Source organism: Notamacropus eugenii, chromosome 1 (genome assembly GCF_028372415.1).
Source record: "Notamacropus eugenii isolate mMacEug1 chromosome 1, mMacEug1.pri_v2, whole genome shotgun sequence".
In the NCBI taxonomy this organism is placed as follows: domain Eukaryota; kingdom Metazoa; phylum Chordata; class Mammalia; order Diprotodontia; family Macropodidae; genus Notamacropus; species Notamacropus eugenii.
The window spans coordinates 708,232,995-708,249,592 of record NC_092872.1 but is presented as its reverse complement, the minus strand read 5'-3'; the positions used below and the strand labels follow the sequence as shown (position 1 = coordinate 708,249,592).

Genomic DNA, 16,598 nt, shown 5'->3' with positions numbered 1-16,598 from the left:
CACTGTTGATTAGAGAAATGCAAATCAAAACAACTGTGAGATACCACATCACACCTATCAGATTGGCTAACATGACAAAACAGGAAAATAATAAATGTTGGAGAAGATATGGGAGAGTTGGACCATTAATTCATTGTTGGTGGAGCTGTGAGTTGATCTATCAATTCTGGAGAGCAATTTGGAACTATGCCCAAAGGGCTACAAAAATGTGCATACCCTTGGACCCAGCAATATCTCTTCTAGGGTTGTATCTCAAAGTGATCATAAAATGTACACATGTACAAAAATATTTATAGCAGTTCTGAACTGGAAATTGAGGGGATACCCATCAATTGGGGAATGGCTGAACAAGTTGTTCAGTACAAGTATGAATGTAATGGAATTCTATTGTGCTATAAGAAATGATGAACAGAAAAACCTGGAAAGAACTGATACTGAGTGAAGTGAGCAGAACCAGGAAAACATTACAAACAGTAACAGTGTGCTGATTTTGATTGGACTTAGCCCTTCTCAGTAATGCAAGGACTTAAAACATTTCCAAAGTACTCATGATGCAAAATACCATCCACATCCAGAGAAAGAACTATGGAGTTGGAACACAGAATGAAGCAGACTATTTTCTCTTTTGTTATGTTTTGTTTTTCTCATGGTTTCTCTCATTCACTATAATTCTTCCATGCAAAATGACTAATGTGAAAATGTGTTTAACAGGAATATATGTGCAGAACCCAAATAAGATTGCATGCCATCTTGGGGAAGGAGAGGGGTGGGATGGGGAGAAAATTTAAAACTTATGAAAATGAATGGGAGAAAGCACCTAGGACATAGGATGGCTAAATCATTAGTGGTTAAACTTTACTCATTTATTGTTCCCACTGTTGGACTGTTAACCCCTACAGATCTCTTCCTATTTGTATCCCCAATGCACCTAGCACGGTGCCTGACACCTAGTAGGTGCTTAAGTGCGTATAAACAGACTGAACCAAGTGCTATTGAAATAAACATACAACATGGCATGCTTGGTCAACATTAGGATTTCCTGTCATTTCCAAGGCAAGGCCATTCAAGAATTGACCTAAAGATCCCTTTTCTGACTTAGAAATGGCATCTCCAAATCCTGAAGCTGCTAATCCTAGACCACGAGGATTGGAAAGACCTGTATGATCTGATGCCGAGTGAAAGGAGCAGAACTAGGAGAACTTTGTGCACAGCAACAACCACAGTGTGCTAGGATTTATTCTGGTAGACTTAGTACTTCATTGCAATGCAAGGACTTAAAAAAATTCCCAATGGTCTCTTAAGGCAAAAATGCCTTCCATATCCGGAGAAAGAATTATGGAACTGGATCGCAGGATGAAGCAGACCATCCTTTTGCATTATGTTTTGTGTTATGATTTTTCCCATTCATTTTAATTCTTCTGTGCAACATGATTAAGGTGAAAATGTTTTAATAAGAATGTATGTGTGGAACCTATATAAAACTGTGTGCTGTCTCAAGGAGGAAAGGGGGAAGTAGTGGGGAAGGAGAGGGAGGGAGGGGAAAAAAAAATCTAAGTTATATGGAAGTGATTGTAGAACACTGAAAACAAATTAAAAAAAAAAAAAGACAGGCTAAATGAAGTGATGAGGGAAAGGTAAGATGGACCTGGGACTACTGGTGGCTGTATTTTCTTCTAGAGGTAATAGGGAACCTCAAAGACTGGCTTTGAGATGAGTTCGGAAGCTCTTAACAAATTCCTTAACAGTTGAGATGAAGGAACAGGCATAAGATCTTGTCAAAATGAAACAATGAAGCATCAAAAGATACTGATACTTCAAGTCTGGCTGACTTCAGGGTGAGAGCAAGTGTTTAGGGATAGTGGTACCACAAATAAAAAGGAGTGTCTGCTCTCTGTGTTTTTCTTCATGTTGTCTTCCATACCTAGAATTCTAGGTCTTCTACATATCCAAATTCTACCCATCCTCCAAGGCTCACTTAAAGTCCTATTACATGACTACTCCAGCTCACACTGTTCACCCTACTTCCCTCTCTCAAATCCTGTAGCATCTAACCAATGTTCCGTGGACATCAAAATTAAGTCAAAGCATCTACCTTATCCTTTTTGTGAGGCCACAATAGCAGACCCCAAACCCTAGAGGACCAAATAGAGTCAGTTCCGTTTTAATAATAACTACTTTCCTGATTCTTCCCCATTTCCTGCCTCTCTGAATGTCTCTACTGTGTCAGCTATCTTCTTACTCTATCCCTGTACTCCTCAATGGGATTTTCATCTCCCTTTTATGTCTTCCTACATTAGACTACAAACTGCTTGGGAGGAGAGGTTTTCTTTTAGCACAGCACCTGGCACACAGAAAGTACTTGTTTACTTGACTGATTCTTCACCATTTGTAAGAGATAAGCCAATGAAGTCCAAGAACTTGCAAAAGATGGCACCTCTTAATTAGCTACTTACTCAGCAATGCAAGGATTCCTCCTAGTATTCCCAGGATGACTGGCACACCTACGCCGGTCTGGGCGATCACACCTGTCCTCACACACTTGGTTACAGCACCTTCACAGTCACATACGTATACCTCCAAGGTGGTCACCTGGTCTTTATTCTGGTTGTCTATCAGTTTGAGATTTATCTTATATTCCCCAATTTCTAATTCTTTCTTTGGCTTCAAAGTCAGAGATTCTCTTCCTGTTAAGAGAGCATAAGAAATACAGTTCCTTAAATAAAAAACAAATTCATAGATTCCGTGAAATCTGTAATTCATAGGGGTTCAGGGCACACAGGGCAAGAATCTTTGTTCTAGAGTAAAATATGAAAGGAATCAACCATATTTCAATGCAATACCAAAGAAACAGAAAAGGGAACTAAATGTAGATCAGTAAAATTTTAGAAATGGGTGGGACCCTAGAACTTAGGTAAGTAATTCAGCCTTTTCACTTTATAGCTGAATAAGTTGAGGCTCAAAGTGACAACTTGCTTTCAGAATCCAAAACCAGAGTCCAATTTCTAGTTCTTTCTATTCATGAACAAATGATCTACTTGTGCTATGTGACCAACATTGGAATAGTGACATAATTGGGATCCCGAAGAAAACTTTCTCCCATTTCTGGTCCTTTGAGCTCCAAAGACAGAGTCCAGTCCTGCATTATATTACTCTCTTGGGGAGGGAAGGCACCAAGAATCCACCCCCAGACCTCAAATTCAAGTGACAATGGGGTAATGGTGGTAGTAGTAGTAGTAGTAGTAGTAGTAGTAGTAGTAGTAGTAGTAGTAATTTGCTCTAAGGAGTATAAGTTGGGCTAATGGATGAAGTGAAAACCATTGAAAGGCAGACCCAGGGCTCAATAAAGAATTTCTTAACAAGCAGAAGGCCCCTACTTCAGGTTAAGATTGGACCACACCATTTTCAATGTCCCTATCAGCTCTATGCTTCTATAACCATGAAAAGATCTTTTTAGCTGTTACATAACAGTTTTGGACCTAGAATGCTTTCCAGTTTGACCCCGAAAAAAATTGTCCAACCATTCTAGATATCAATTTGCAGATATATGAGAGAAAAGTCACAAAGCCAATCAGACCAAAATATTCTTAGCAATACTTTTCCCTGTTTGTAGTGGGCAAGCAAGAAAAATAGGAGACAATATCTCATTTCTCACCTGGCCTCACTACTTTGGGATTTCTCTGACTCCCTTTTCCACCATACCCCAGGAAGCTCCTTGTTGGGAAAATCTCAGCCTTGGGATTCTCCCTTCTATCTTCTATTTGGATCACCACTTTCTACCTCTCTGACTGGAGGGTGGGGCCATCAATTCCCCAGGTGGGGATTTCCCACCTGATTATACTATTTTCAATTCAATAAATATTTATTACACACTACTATTAAACACCTACATGCCAGGCACTGTGCTAAGTTCTGGGGTATTTTTATGTTTTTCCTTCATTCTCGAAGAGGACTATGACATCAAGATGATGACATAACTTGTAGCTGACTTTGATATGAGTGAGGGAGGGCTGTGCAAAGTCACCAGCCTCCCTTTCTCTTCCAGAGCCATCTGGGTCCGGTGGCCAGATATTCATCAGGATGACTGGAGATGGCCCAGGATGCAATGGGAGCAAGTGAGGTAACAACCATTCAGTGAATAGGTCTGAGGTGAGATTTGAAGTCAGGTCCTCCTGACTCCTACACTTCTGCTCTATCCACTGTACCATCTAGCTGCCCTATTCCCAAATGGAAATCAAGCAAAACTAATAGTGGGACTTCTCTGAAATCTCCACCATGGTCCAACATTTCAGCTGGACCATGAAAGACAGAGACTCTTTCCTTTTATGTATCTGTATCATAGTTTCTGGCACACAGGAGGGATTTAATGTTTACTGACTATAACTGACTATTGTAGACAGAAAATTGAAGAAGCCATGTCCTTCCAATCCTCAGCTTGCAAAGAGATTTGGATACCTACCAATATCATTAAATTCAATAGTCCAGTTAACACTAGCTCCATGTGTTAATTCTGCCATGAAGGGTGAAGTATTTGGTGGAAGGTCTGGATCCTCAATATTTATAATCTGAGGCTCTGGATTCCTCTGGCAAAAGTCAAAGGTTCGAGGTTCTGGTACTGGGCCATTATCATTTACGTCCGAGAGAAACAACTGAAGGGTTCCTGTGCCTGTGGCAGAAGGAGAACCTAAGGAAAAGAAGCAGAGAAAGACATCTCAGCTGGAAGAAGAGAAGAAGAAATGGTACTACCTCATTCAATAACCTATAATGGATCTTTATTACTTTCCTCTTTTATCTGGTCTTTCTACACTTTCTAATCTCCTAAAACCCCAGTAACTATCTTCCAAACATATCTACCCTCCCACAATAAACCAAGCTCACCTATAATCAGCCATCCCCCCCACCCTAAAAGATTAAATGGTAAGTAGGCCCTCAATACTGATTTCATTCAACTCCTTTAATTAAGGAAGCAATACTTCCATGATTATGAGATAAGATTTTAGAATCAGGCTCACACTATATGTGAAGGAATTTTGTCAAGAACAGTAAGTGGCTGCAAGTCAGATGGCTTATGGAAAATGTTATTGTAATGGAATATAATTTCCTTATCAACAGAAAAATCCTAAGTATGGCAGACTTGGGATATCTGTGAAGATCAGTTTGAAGGAATGGAATTAAGTGAACAGAGCCAAGATAGCAATTTACATGATCAGCCCAAGGAGGTAGAGGAGAACAATATGGAAGGACCTCAGAACTTAGAGCAATGCAGACCTGAAAAAAGACTGACAATGAAATGTGCCTCCTGCCTCTTGGCAGAGAGAAGGTGAAGCAGAGGTACAGGGTAAGGGCATATGTTCTCATATGTGGCCCGTGTCTATGTTCTCCTTTGCATTGTTTGACTATATTTATTTGTTACAAGGAGCAAAGGAGGAAAGGAAAGTATAGGCAGTGATATAGATAAGAAAAAAGAGGAAAAAATCAACATTAAAAATTCATAAAGGAAAGTAAAAGTTCAGAAGGGGCAACTTTTATTACTACCATTCAAGATATACTTAAAAAAACTTAACAGTAGAAGTTCTTGGTCTCATATACACTATCCTCTTAAAATTCCTTTTATGTTGAAATATTCATCTACATTTGATGATCACAATTTTCAAAAAGGTTAAAAAAATGGAAAACAATTATTCAACATGCTGTGTATCCAGTGAAGTATGAACCATCTCTTCTCTTATCCTTTCAAAACAAACAAAACCCCAAACTCAAGGCTGATGCCTTTGGAGGCAGAATGAGAGGGTAAGAAAAGAGCAGAAAGAAATAGAAGCAATGACATCCCTACCATCATCCACAGCCACGATGAGGGCTGTGTAGCTACTGTCCTTCACATGCTCAACATTCTCTCTATCCAGATTGTCCCGCGTGGTAATGACCCCGGAGTCAGGATTGATGTCCAGCCAATTGGCTGGATCCCTCCACATTCGATACCTGAAAGGATGGCAAGGAATGTACATCATCGAGCCAGTCTTTACATTAGTCCATTTAAATACATCCCCAGTGAACTCTTGCTGGTATTCATAAGGTAGCCAAGAAACCAAAATAGTTCAAAGATAAAACTTAGTGTCCAGGTTTATTTACTCTCTTTAAAAAACAAAACCAAAAAGATCTCTAATTTCATTCAAGACACGCTCTCCATTCACTACATCATCCTATCTTTTCACGTCCATATCTCTATAGTAGACAAACGGACAGGGAACTAAGTGAATGCAAATAGGCCATACCTAAGGAGAGCTGATTTCTATCATGATCTAATCATGGTGTGAGTAATGGAGAACAGAAAGTAAGCTTCATCTAAGGAGAAAGAGTATAAAACCCCTCAGGGTCCATGGATCTCATGCCTGAACTAGTTTGTAAAAGATGGAGTTTCCACAATGAAGCATGCTACCCATCTCCTACCCGAGGGGATGGACTCAGGGAGCTGCCATTTCTTAGGTGGAGGGAGGTCAGGGAGCCAATGCAGGAATTTATTTTGCGTGACTATGCATGGTTTTATTAGGGTTTTATTTTTCTTTCTCATTGGGGGGCAGAGGGAGGGGGTAGAGAGAAAGTAGGTGATGGGTCACCTGGACAAAAATACTCTGAACCACTGCAAAACAAACACCATCTAATAACACATAACAAACACTACATTCCAATGTTATTTGCCCAGGTTATGCTATTGTAGCCTTTAAAAAAACGCACTTATACTTACATTTAAAAACTGGTCAGTGTTAAAACTTTTGATTGGAAACCATTTTAGTGAACTTTGGAATCAACTTTTAGCTAACGAACTCAAAATTGATGCCCCTCAGATTACTTATACTGTGCACAACAGCCTTAAAGTTATGTCTTCTCCAAATGGTTTTCCAGCAGCAGAGTCCAGACAGGCACGAAATGTCAAGATGACTTAGATAAGGCAAAATCCTTGGTCTGGTTACCTAGTCTAATGGGAATCTTGTGGGCTTATAGAGTTTTTCTCTTAAGAATCACAGAGTAGGACATCTAGGTGGCACAGTGGATAGAGCACTGGGCCTGGAGGACCTGAGTTCAAATTTAGCCTTAAGACACTTACTAGCTGCATGACCCTGAGTCACATCCTTCCAAAATGCTTTTTAAAAAGCTTTAAAAAATTGCGAAGTAATAACAATAGCTAGCATTTAAGGTTTTCAAAACACCTGACCAATATCAACACATTTCCTGGCATAGGTATACATTATTTCCATTTTGCAGATAAGGAAATGGAGGCTCTGAGGTTAACTAACAGCTACTGATAGCTAGAACTAGAAACAAGGGGATTTTCTAAACGTCAATTCTAGTGCTCTTCCATTTTACCAGAATTGAATCTATTAACATGCAAAATAATTTGGTTATCACAAACATGCATGTGTATGTACACGTGCGTGCATATCATCCTTCACTCTTACGTTATCTTCTGTGACAGAAACTTGTCAGGATCCTGAGCGGTGTAGGTTGTAATTTTCTCTCCTACCCCCAAATCCTCTGGTATCTCCAATTTCATAACTGGTGGCATAAAGACTGGGGCTTCATTCACATCCATGACATCCACGGTGACCGTGGCTGTGGAGGTAGGGAGACTGACAACAAACGGAACCTCGTTTACTACTGTTACGTGAAGAATGTATTGCTGTTTTGTCTCAAAATCCAAACCCTAATAAAGAAAGGAGCAAATAGAGAAATAGTAAGATCAACGTTTTGTTGGAAAAAAGAATTTGCCTGGAATTAAAAGTAATAAAAAATAATAACAGCGACCACAAAACAAACACATTAACTATCACCAAATCTGCCATTGGGAAAACCAGACTAGATAGCAACCCATGGCAACTTCCTATTGTCTCTGCCCATCTCCCCATACCACACACACACAAACCTTGGCTGTTTTTAAAATTCCTTCATTGGTTGCTGGGTCAGTGGTAACAGCAAAGAGACCTTTTTCATCATTAAGGACAGAATATACTGCTGTCCATGCTGGGGTATTAGGAACATCTGCATCAGTCACTTTCAACTTTGTAATGACCGCGTCCACTTCGTTCTCCAACACTTGACCCACATACTGCAAAGCAAAAGAGAGAACAGGTCAGTGATGACCTATTGAGGCTGAACACCATAAGAACTGAAGGTCTCATGGCCCTACCAAGTCTGAGAGCAGTTTTCACAGAAATAATTTGAAAGCTGCCTAAATGGATCCAGATTTCTATGCAAGAAATAAGCCATCCATAAATGCTTTGATTAATCCATTAATGCCTGGATTAAACTAAGTTTCACAAATTTTGAGGCTACTTCTGACACTCTCATATAGCTAGAGTCAAGTTGGCAGAAGTCAGGCTGTTGCCAAGCCTAATATCCACCAGAAACATGAATCCTCTTTACAATGTGGAACAGTGGAACAAGGTTCAAAGCCTGATTTGATTGCTTATTACTTACAGGACCTTGGACAAGTTGAATAGACTTCTCTGGGCCTTGGTTGCCTTATATGCTAAATGAAAGCACTAGACTAAATGACTTCTAAGGTCATTTCCAGTTTTAAATGTATGGACTCCAACAAGTAGTCATATAAGCTACTCTTAAAGCCTGGAAATTCACTGAAAGCGTCTATTCTGAGACAGCTCTACTTATTAAGAAATTCTTCCTCATACTAGCTCCAAATTTCCTCTGTAACTTCCATCCATTTGTCCCAGTGGCCAAATGAAGCAAATCCAAACAGTAGTGGAAGACAGGGCTCCTATCATAAATATGTTATGTACACGCATACATAAATACACACATACACACAGTCTCCAGTTTCAGTGAGTTTGTAACTTTGTTGAGCTGTATTGGCATTTCCATACAAAGCTACTGGGAATACCACAAACTACAACCAGGAGAGGTTCCAGGCTTACCGTAGTTGGGTTGAAGATAGGAGGGTTGTCATTTGCATCAGTGACTGTAATCACCGCTGTGGCTGTGGTGCTTAGACCCTCCCCATCCAAGTCAGCAGCTTGGACGATCAGTGTATATTCTGGGTTGGTCTGCAAAACAAACACACAATCATCAGAACCAACACACGGTATGCCAAAATTTTTTGAAACCCTTTCCTAAGTCACTGAAGACATTCATATTCCCCTTCCTTCTAATTTTTAAACTGAGAAACCAGCATAGAGCCAGCAAAGTAAGAGCTAAATCGCTCTTCTAAATAAGCAAATTATTGGATACCTACTCAGACCATCAATCCAGAAACTCATAAATAGAGCTCAACAGGGATTCCATTTGGCCCGAAGGATCTGGGTAAATTGACACCTGACCCTTCACAATCAAATTCTTAATAATGCCCTGAATATTCAAATTTACCTCACTGGATTTTAATAAGTCAAACAAATCATAAATGATGGGAAGGTAGACCTAAGGAGTGGAGCAGGGAAACTGAGGCCATCCTGGGGTTTTTGTGATTGCTGAAGGTTGACAAAAAAAAATGGTTAAGCCTGTTCCCAGCCCAGAAAAATGGCATGTATGACAGGTAGATCTAGTCACCCTGATGAATTGTAATGAACCCCATGCTCATGGAGGTCAAGTGAACTTTTTTTCCAAATCATGGTCTGCTCTGAAATCAGTAGCTCTGCTCTCCAAGCTTAAGCCGTGCATACCTGAGAGCTTCAGGAGAAAAAGGATCATTTACCCATCACCTTAGGCTTTCAGAAATATTGTTGGCTGTGACAAACACACACACACACACACACACACACACACACACACTGACCTCTCTATCTAGGCCAGGTGTGACCACACTGATGATTCCATTTCCCCGGTTGATGGTGAACATGTTATCATGGGGTGCCTTGGGCTCTTGGCTGAGGATGGAATAGGCGATCAAAGCATTGTAAGTATTCTCATCATCATCCTTATCAGTGGCTGACACCTGCATCACAGAGGTACCTGGAAATTTGAAAGGAGAGAGCAGTTTAAGGCCCAGGTACCACTCAGGACACAATAAGATATCTGGACAACATTCACCCCCATCAATGATGTCCTTAAGTGGAGGTATACTGAAGGGTCTGAGAACATAATTAGGTACCCTGTTTTCTAATTCCTACAAATAGAAATGAGTAGCAGACTTTTACATAAATTTGTGTAAATTTAAATTATATAAATTTTGTATAAAATAAATTTGTATAAATTAGAAAAACTAATTGCAAAAAATGATTTAGGGCTTGTAGGATCATTTTAATTTTTATGTGAATGTTTTATTACTAAATTCAGAATTTTAAGAGCTGCAATGTACGAGAGTTAGCTTTCCTTTCACAGAAGGTTTGGGCCTCAGCTCTCAGAATGAGATGCATGAGGATATGTGAAACTTTGCTAGCCTTTAATTATTTGGAAATGAACATAAGCTTCTTGAGGCCAGGAACTTTTTTTTTAAAATATGCTCAGTAATTTCATCTGCGTGGGGAAGCTCCATTGTAGAAACTTCCTCCTCCCTTGTAGATCAGCAATGTATTAGCTGTTTGGAGGGACTGAGAAGTTAAGCACATGGTTACACAGAGAATGTGTCAAGAAGCAAAACTGGAACCAGCAAAGTGCCCTGCATACAGGTGGAGATTAATAAGTGCTTGTTGATTGGATGACACTTTTTGTGGTAAAGGGCCAGTTTAAGTGGCATGCTTTTAACCCCTTAAAACCTGTTCAGGATCTGATGTGGAAAACTATGCATCTTTCTGGGTTTTTAATGGGAATGTGCTAACTGCCTAATTTTTACTCTAACACAAATTATAACTTCTACCAACAGATACAAGCATTTAAACATATAAACAAGATTAATATATTCTTTATGTTTCTAATATTATATTTGGATATTTGTATTTATATACACTTATATTTGTAATATAAAATAACCCCCCCCCAAAAAAAAAGCAAAAGAAAAAAGTCACATCCATAAAAGTTTTACTCACTGACTGTCATCCTATCTCAAATGGAGGCAACACGATACAGTGGTTAGCTTTTTGCCAGGTTGGGGAAAGGAAAGTTGTATAAAAAAGACGTGAGTTTGAGTGTTTTTGATTTTTTTGTGACAATGGGAAAGTCACTTAAGCTCCCACTCCCAACCAATTTATAAGCTACAGTTTGGCAGGAGATGAGGAAGTTTCCATATGGAGCTCCTATCATGGGTCTGAACAAAAACCAAAACTCAATCCATGATACAGATTTTAAGTCAATACACCTAATGTCCTTTTTTTCATGGTAGCTTGACCTTCCTTGTGTTTAACTGCTGATTTACTGTTGTCATAGAATTACTGTTGTTTTTAATTACAGTTACTTACACAGTTCTTTTGGCTCTGTTTTTTCTACACCATCATTTCATGTATTCACGTAATTTTCTTCACTTATTCCTAACTTTGTCTCTTAGGGTACAGTAATATCCCATAACATTCATATTCTAATTTACTCATCCATTCCCCAATAATTGGGACACTGAACCAATTCAGTTTCATCACGCAATGACATGGCATCACGCAATGACATGGCATGCTTGCTTTACTAGTTATACTAGCACTGAATTTTTTCATTTTATCTTGGTTAATCTGATGATCCTTGGGTTGTTTTAATTTGTATTTTCTCTGATTACCAGAAATTGAGGGATTTTTCTTCCCACATGGTTGGGAAATAGTTGAATGGTTTTTAATAGTTCTTAATGTAACTTTTATTGTATTCAGTTTGTTTCTTTTCTCAATGCATTCCATTTGTGGAAGCATTGCCTTGTTATCAAAGAGTGTGTCTTATTTTTATAAAGTGTCTTAGGATATGAGGCTTATCAAAAATATCTGAAGCAAAGTTCTTTCCCATACTGTTACTTTCCTTTTGGTGTAGATCTATTTTGTTGTTGTGGTACATCAACTCTTTTTACAATCAAACTCATTTAATATATCTTTAAATCATGGACTAAGAATTTATCCCATCTTCAGGAGTAAAGAATATGACAATCTTGTTTATGCTTTCTCTTTTATTATATTTGGATTGTTGTTGATTCATTTGGAATGTCTTATTTTTAAAAAAACATACCTGGATGAGCTCCTTCTATCACAAACCCTTTGAAGACCTGCTGAATAAACTCAGGACGATTGTCATTCTGATCTGTTACTCTAATTACTATCTCCATCGGCTCCTCCACAGGTTGGCCATTTGAAGACACAGCATGGCAGAAAAGCTGTAAATTCCAAATAAGAGAGTCACATGGGGGCTGAGTGAGAATGAGGAGATGGGGGGAAAGGACAATACAAATGGAAGGTTCTCCACGAGGGTGATTATCTCCTCTCACTTTGATAGTCAAAAAAAATTTCTCCATATCACTCAAGCAATTAATTTTAAATAGTTAATATTATTTAAGTAATAGTTTAGGTACTGCTATTGCAAATTAGCATCTGAGGGCTAGGACAAGAACACATTCCTTGGTCAGCCAGTTTCTACCAAATTACTGCTAACACCAGGCACTTAAATTCATATCCATATTGGCTAGTAAAAGAAATTTTGCTTATAGGAGAGTAAAAAGAGAAATTCTTACTTCTAACTAGGAAAAGTGATCTATTCTAGGTCATGGACACTAATATTTTAGCCAGATTCTCTGTGAGCTGTTTCCAACTGTTCAGGAGACAAATTGGAAATTGATATCAATCCACTATCTCTAACTATGCTCAAATCATGTTCCTACCCCTCCATCGTGAGGTGATCCATGTGGTATCAGACGCATCATAAACTGAGGAATGGGTTTGTATTCCAGATCTAATCTCTGCATTATGTGTATCTCTATAATGCACGGGAATGAGCTCTTCCCAAAGGTGAAAAACTGGCACATGGGTAAACTAAGGTTGAGCATAAGGAGAGCAACATATAAACTCTCAAACAACCCACGACCCCACTATCCTCTCCCAAGGACTGACTCCTCCCACCCCACCAAACACCTTGCCCCATAGGGACAAACAGAATTTCAAGGAGCAGGCACTAGACAGACAACTGTAGTCTCTAGACAACAAACAATATTGGAATATGGAGGCAAGATCCTATTACCATCCTAGGTAATGGCTCTGCCACATCTCACTGTACGTGAAGAAATCTAGACCCCTAAAACGTCCAGAGCACCTTAGGTGTTTCTTCTTACTAATGGAATAACAACAATTTCTTGCCAAGACCAGATGAATTCAGGTATCAGATTTTTTCTATAACCTGTGATGCTGAGAATGAGTTTATTCCCATCTCCAACATAGATCATAATCTCTTTTTAATTTTATAGATTGTGTCAAAAAGTTACCGAAGCTAAAAGAAAATTCATTTATCACCTTTTGGTTAAGCTGCTGATAAACTTCTCTGAAGTTAAGTTAGTCTTGTCTCTGGATGGCAGACACACATGTGGCCTATACTCAAAGACCTAGTTTGGTTATGAACAGACTGAATTAGATAGCTATGCCAGGGATTCATATGCTATGAACTTCTATGCTACTAACAACCATCAGATTTATAGGATTATAACAATAACTATCAATTCACATCTGCTCATTTTTTCTTTAATTTTTCATAAATTTTTTAAAGATTTGCAGAGTGTTTTATATATGGTATCTCATTTCATTGTTTCAATAACCTTGTGAAGTAAAGTGCTACAATTATCCCAATTTTCCAGATGAGGAAATTGAGAGACAGAGACAGAAGGAAGGAGGGGAAGAAAGATGGGAAGGAGAAACAGAGGGAGAGAGAGGGGGAAAAAAGAGGAGGGAGAGACAAACAAGAGGGGAAAGGGAGGGGGAGAAAGAAAGAGAGGGGGTAGAAAGAAAATGAAAGGGAGAAGGAAGAGGGAGAGATTAAGTGACTTGTCTGGGTCAAATAGCTACTAAGTACCTAAGGCAAGATTGGACTTCAGGTCTTCCTGGCTCTAGGTCTCATGATCTTGCAGCTAATTGCCTCTTTTTGTGTCTCCAGCACTCAGCACATTGCTGTAATGTTAATGAAATAGGAAGATCTTCCCTGCCCATTAACAGGCTATTGTGACCTGCTTTGAACTCTGGCCCAGCTCACATGAAGTCTGAGTCACATGGAGCTCAGACTGGGGAGAGAGGGGGAGGAAGAGAGGGAGAGGGAGAGGGAGAGAGAGAGAGAGAGAAAGAGAGCGCATAGGAGTAGAGAGTGAGAGCAGGCAAGAGCAGAGAGAGAGAGAGGCAAGCTGTGAGTAGGCAGAGGGAGGAATTTGTCTAGGGGAGCTTGTTTTTGTGGAAAGGCCTGATAGAAAGAAGGTTTAAGATGCTGGCTCCTTGGATTAGATATAAGTAAGTATCCTGTCAAATCTGACCTCCTGGTATTCTAATGATATCCCAAATAAATATTTTGGTTTTGCCTTTGAGGAAAAGAGTTGATTATATTTTGCAAATTTACTCTGGAAATACACATGCATATTCACAGTGGCTGCTATGAGTATCCTATTGGCATTACAATTGCCTGGCATGGAGTGGGCACTTAATAAAGTTTGTTGATTGATTCTAAATTGGTGACCTAAAATATTTTGAAAAACAGGATGATAACTCTACTGAAATGATGCTGGAGGAACTCACAATGTATTTTGGAATGTCTTCTCTGTCCAAAGGCGCTGTCACTTTCAGGGTCCCTGTTTCTCTTTCAATAATGAAGACTCCTTGCGGGGGCTCATCAGCTCCTTGGCCTGTGATGCTGTAGAAAACTTTTGTTTCTTTATCTCGGTTGGACTTGATCTAAAGAAAAAAACAGAAACAGTCTCTTAAGCCACAGGGATTGAAATTTCCTCTCATTCCTCCTCAATAATTTCCTTTGCTCTTTCTTCAGGGCAAGACAATTCCTCCCCACCCTCACCCTACCAAAGAAAAAAAAAAGTACTTCCCTCCATACCTGGACCAAGGTTTTAGGGAAGGGACCCTTCTCATTCTCTGGGCAGCTAATGGGAGGGATAACCCAGTCTCTCTTCTGCCTCTTAAGACCAGGGCGGGAGCCAGGAAACGTCAGCACTTCTCTCTGTTCTGCTGGGACAGATTCCTAAAAGGACAGATATTCCAAATAGCTGTCAATCAGTATGGAAACCAAAAGGTTAATGACTCAAACTTACAACAAATGCCAGGTTGTCTAACTTTCTGAGTGTGGACAAGTTTCTTCAAGGACATCCATTCTAGTAAGAAAGACCTTAGAACTAATCTAACTGGATTTTACATACAGCTCTTGGTGTGATTTTGAGATTCTTACTATGACAAATACAACATTATGCCGAGAAAGAAACCTTCAAATGAATGATTTTACCCTGCTGTTAAATGTATCCAGCCTGAATAATCCTGCCTATCAAAGGGGATTTTTCCTGAAGGGGACAGGAAAAAATATTGAAAAATATGGTCAATGATTGAGAAATCAAAGCAGTCAGAGTGTTGCTCAGTACCTTCTCATCTTTGTAAAATGGATGCTTGCTTTACGAAGGACATAAAACTGACTAGGATAATGATGAGTTCGATGGTCTTAGAAAAACATGGAAAGACTTGTGAGCAGAACCAAGGCATTGTCTACAGTGATAGCAATATTGTTTTAAGAATGACTTTGAGTGAATGTTATTTTGACTGTTATGAATACCCAAATTAACTACAAAGGACATATGAAGATGCTATCTGCATCCAGAGAAAGAACTAATAAACAGATGTAAAAAATAATTTTACATACATACATATGTATGGGGGGGAGATAAAAGGGAAAAGAGAAATATACATGACTTTATTATATACATTATACATTGTAGGGTTCCTATTGAAAAAAAGCCTTATAATACAGGAATAAGTAAAAAAGCCATAAAAACTTAAACTCAGTGAAAAGGGAAGCCTGGACAAGGTGAATTGTTTACAATTATATTTTAGTTACTGGGTCAAAACTCAAGATACTATGACCTATGAAAGTCATAAGAATATTGTGACCCATATGTGACCGCTACAAGACCCATACACAAACTTATGTTTGGGCGTAACATAGGCTTAATTACTAAGCAGAAAGTCAAAACTATTCACCAATTAGTAGTGATGCATTCTCTAGCTCCTTCTATCTTTGTCTGTTTTCTATAATTACCATGGGGATTTGGGGGGTTCCTTCATGGGGAGTCACAGAACACTCCAGCTGCCACTCCAGACTAAAGATTGCCCCTGTTTCTAAGTATTCATAACAACTGATTAAGCTATTACCCAGAGATCCATGGCCTCTTCCTTTGGCATAAAAAGAACATCCCACGGTTATGGGAGAGGAACAGGGCTCCCCAGCCAGGAGAATTCCAGACCTTATATATATTTAAAAGGAATAGCAAGTTGTACATTTGCAGTTATATGTGCAATCTTTTATATTATGCTATGTTATGGAATTGTTTGTTTTATTCCATAAATTAAAAATAAAAAAAAAAAAAGAAACTGAAAAAAATTGGGTGGGGTAGCTCAGACACTGGTAGAGAAGGTTGTAATTCAAGATCTTTAGAGGTCAGAACATCTAATCAGAAATAGAGACAAAAATAAAACTTTATACTTGGGAGCAAAAAAATAGATGGGAGAGGCATG

General features: G+C 39.0%; 1 protein-coding gene across 1 annotated transcript in view; it reads right to left on the bottom strand.

The window, feature by feature from the left end:
* Window positions 1-16,598, bottom strand: part of LOC140521413 (cadherin-1-like) — a 64,410-nt gene that overhangs the window by 5,368 nt on the left and 42,444 nt on the right. Inside the window, exons 4-13 of the mRNA XM_072636416.1 lie at window positions 14,917-15,060; window positions 14,607-14,762; window positions 12,076-12,220; window positions 9,779-9,954; window positions 8,925-9,053; window positions 7,916-8,098; window positions 7,452-7,696; window positions 5,831-5,976; window positions 4,457-4,681; window positions 2,454-2,684 (exon numbers count right to left, since the gene is read on the bottom strand). Coding sequence (XP_072492517.1) covers window positions 2,454-2,684; window positions 4,457-4,681; window positions 5,831-5,976; window positions 7,452-7,696; window positions 7,916-8,098; window positions 8,925-9,053; window positions 9,779-9,954; window positions 12,076-12,220; window positions 14,607-14,762; window positions 14,917-15,060 — 1,780 coding nt within the window. The remainder of the gene's footprint in view (window positions 1-2,453; window positions 2,685-4,456; window positions 4,682-5,830; window positions 5,977-7,451; window positions 7,697-7,915; window positions 8,099-8,924; window positions 9,054-9,778; window positions 9,955-12,075; window positions 12,221-14,606; window positions 14,763-14,916; window positions 15,061-16,598) is intronic.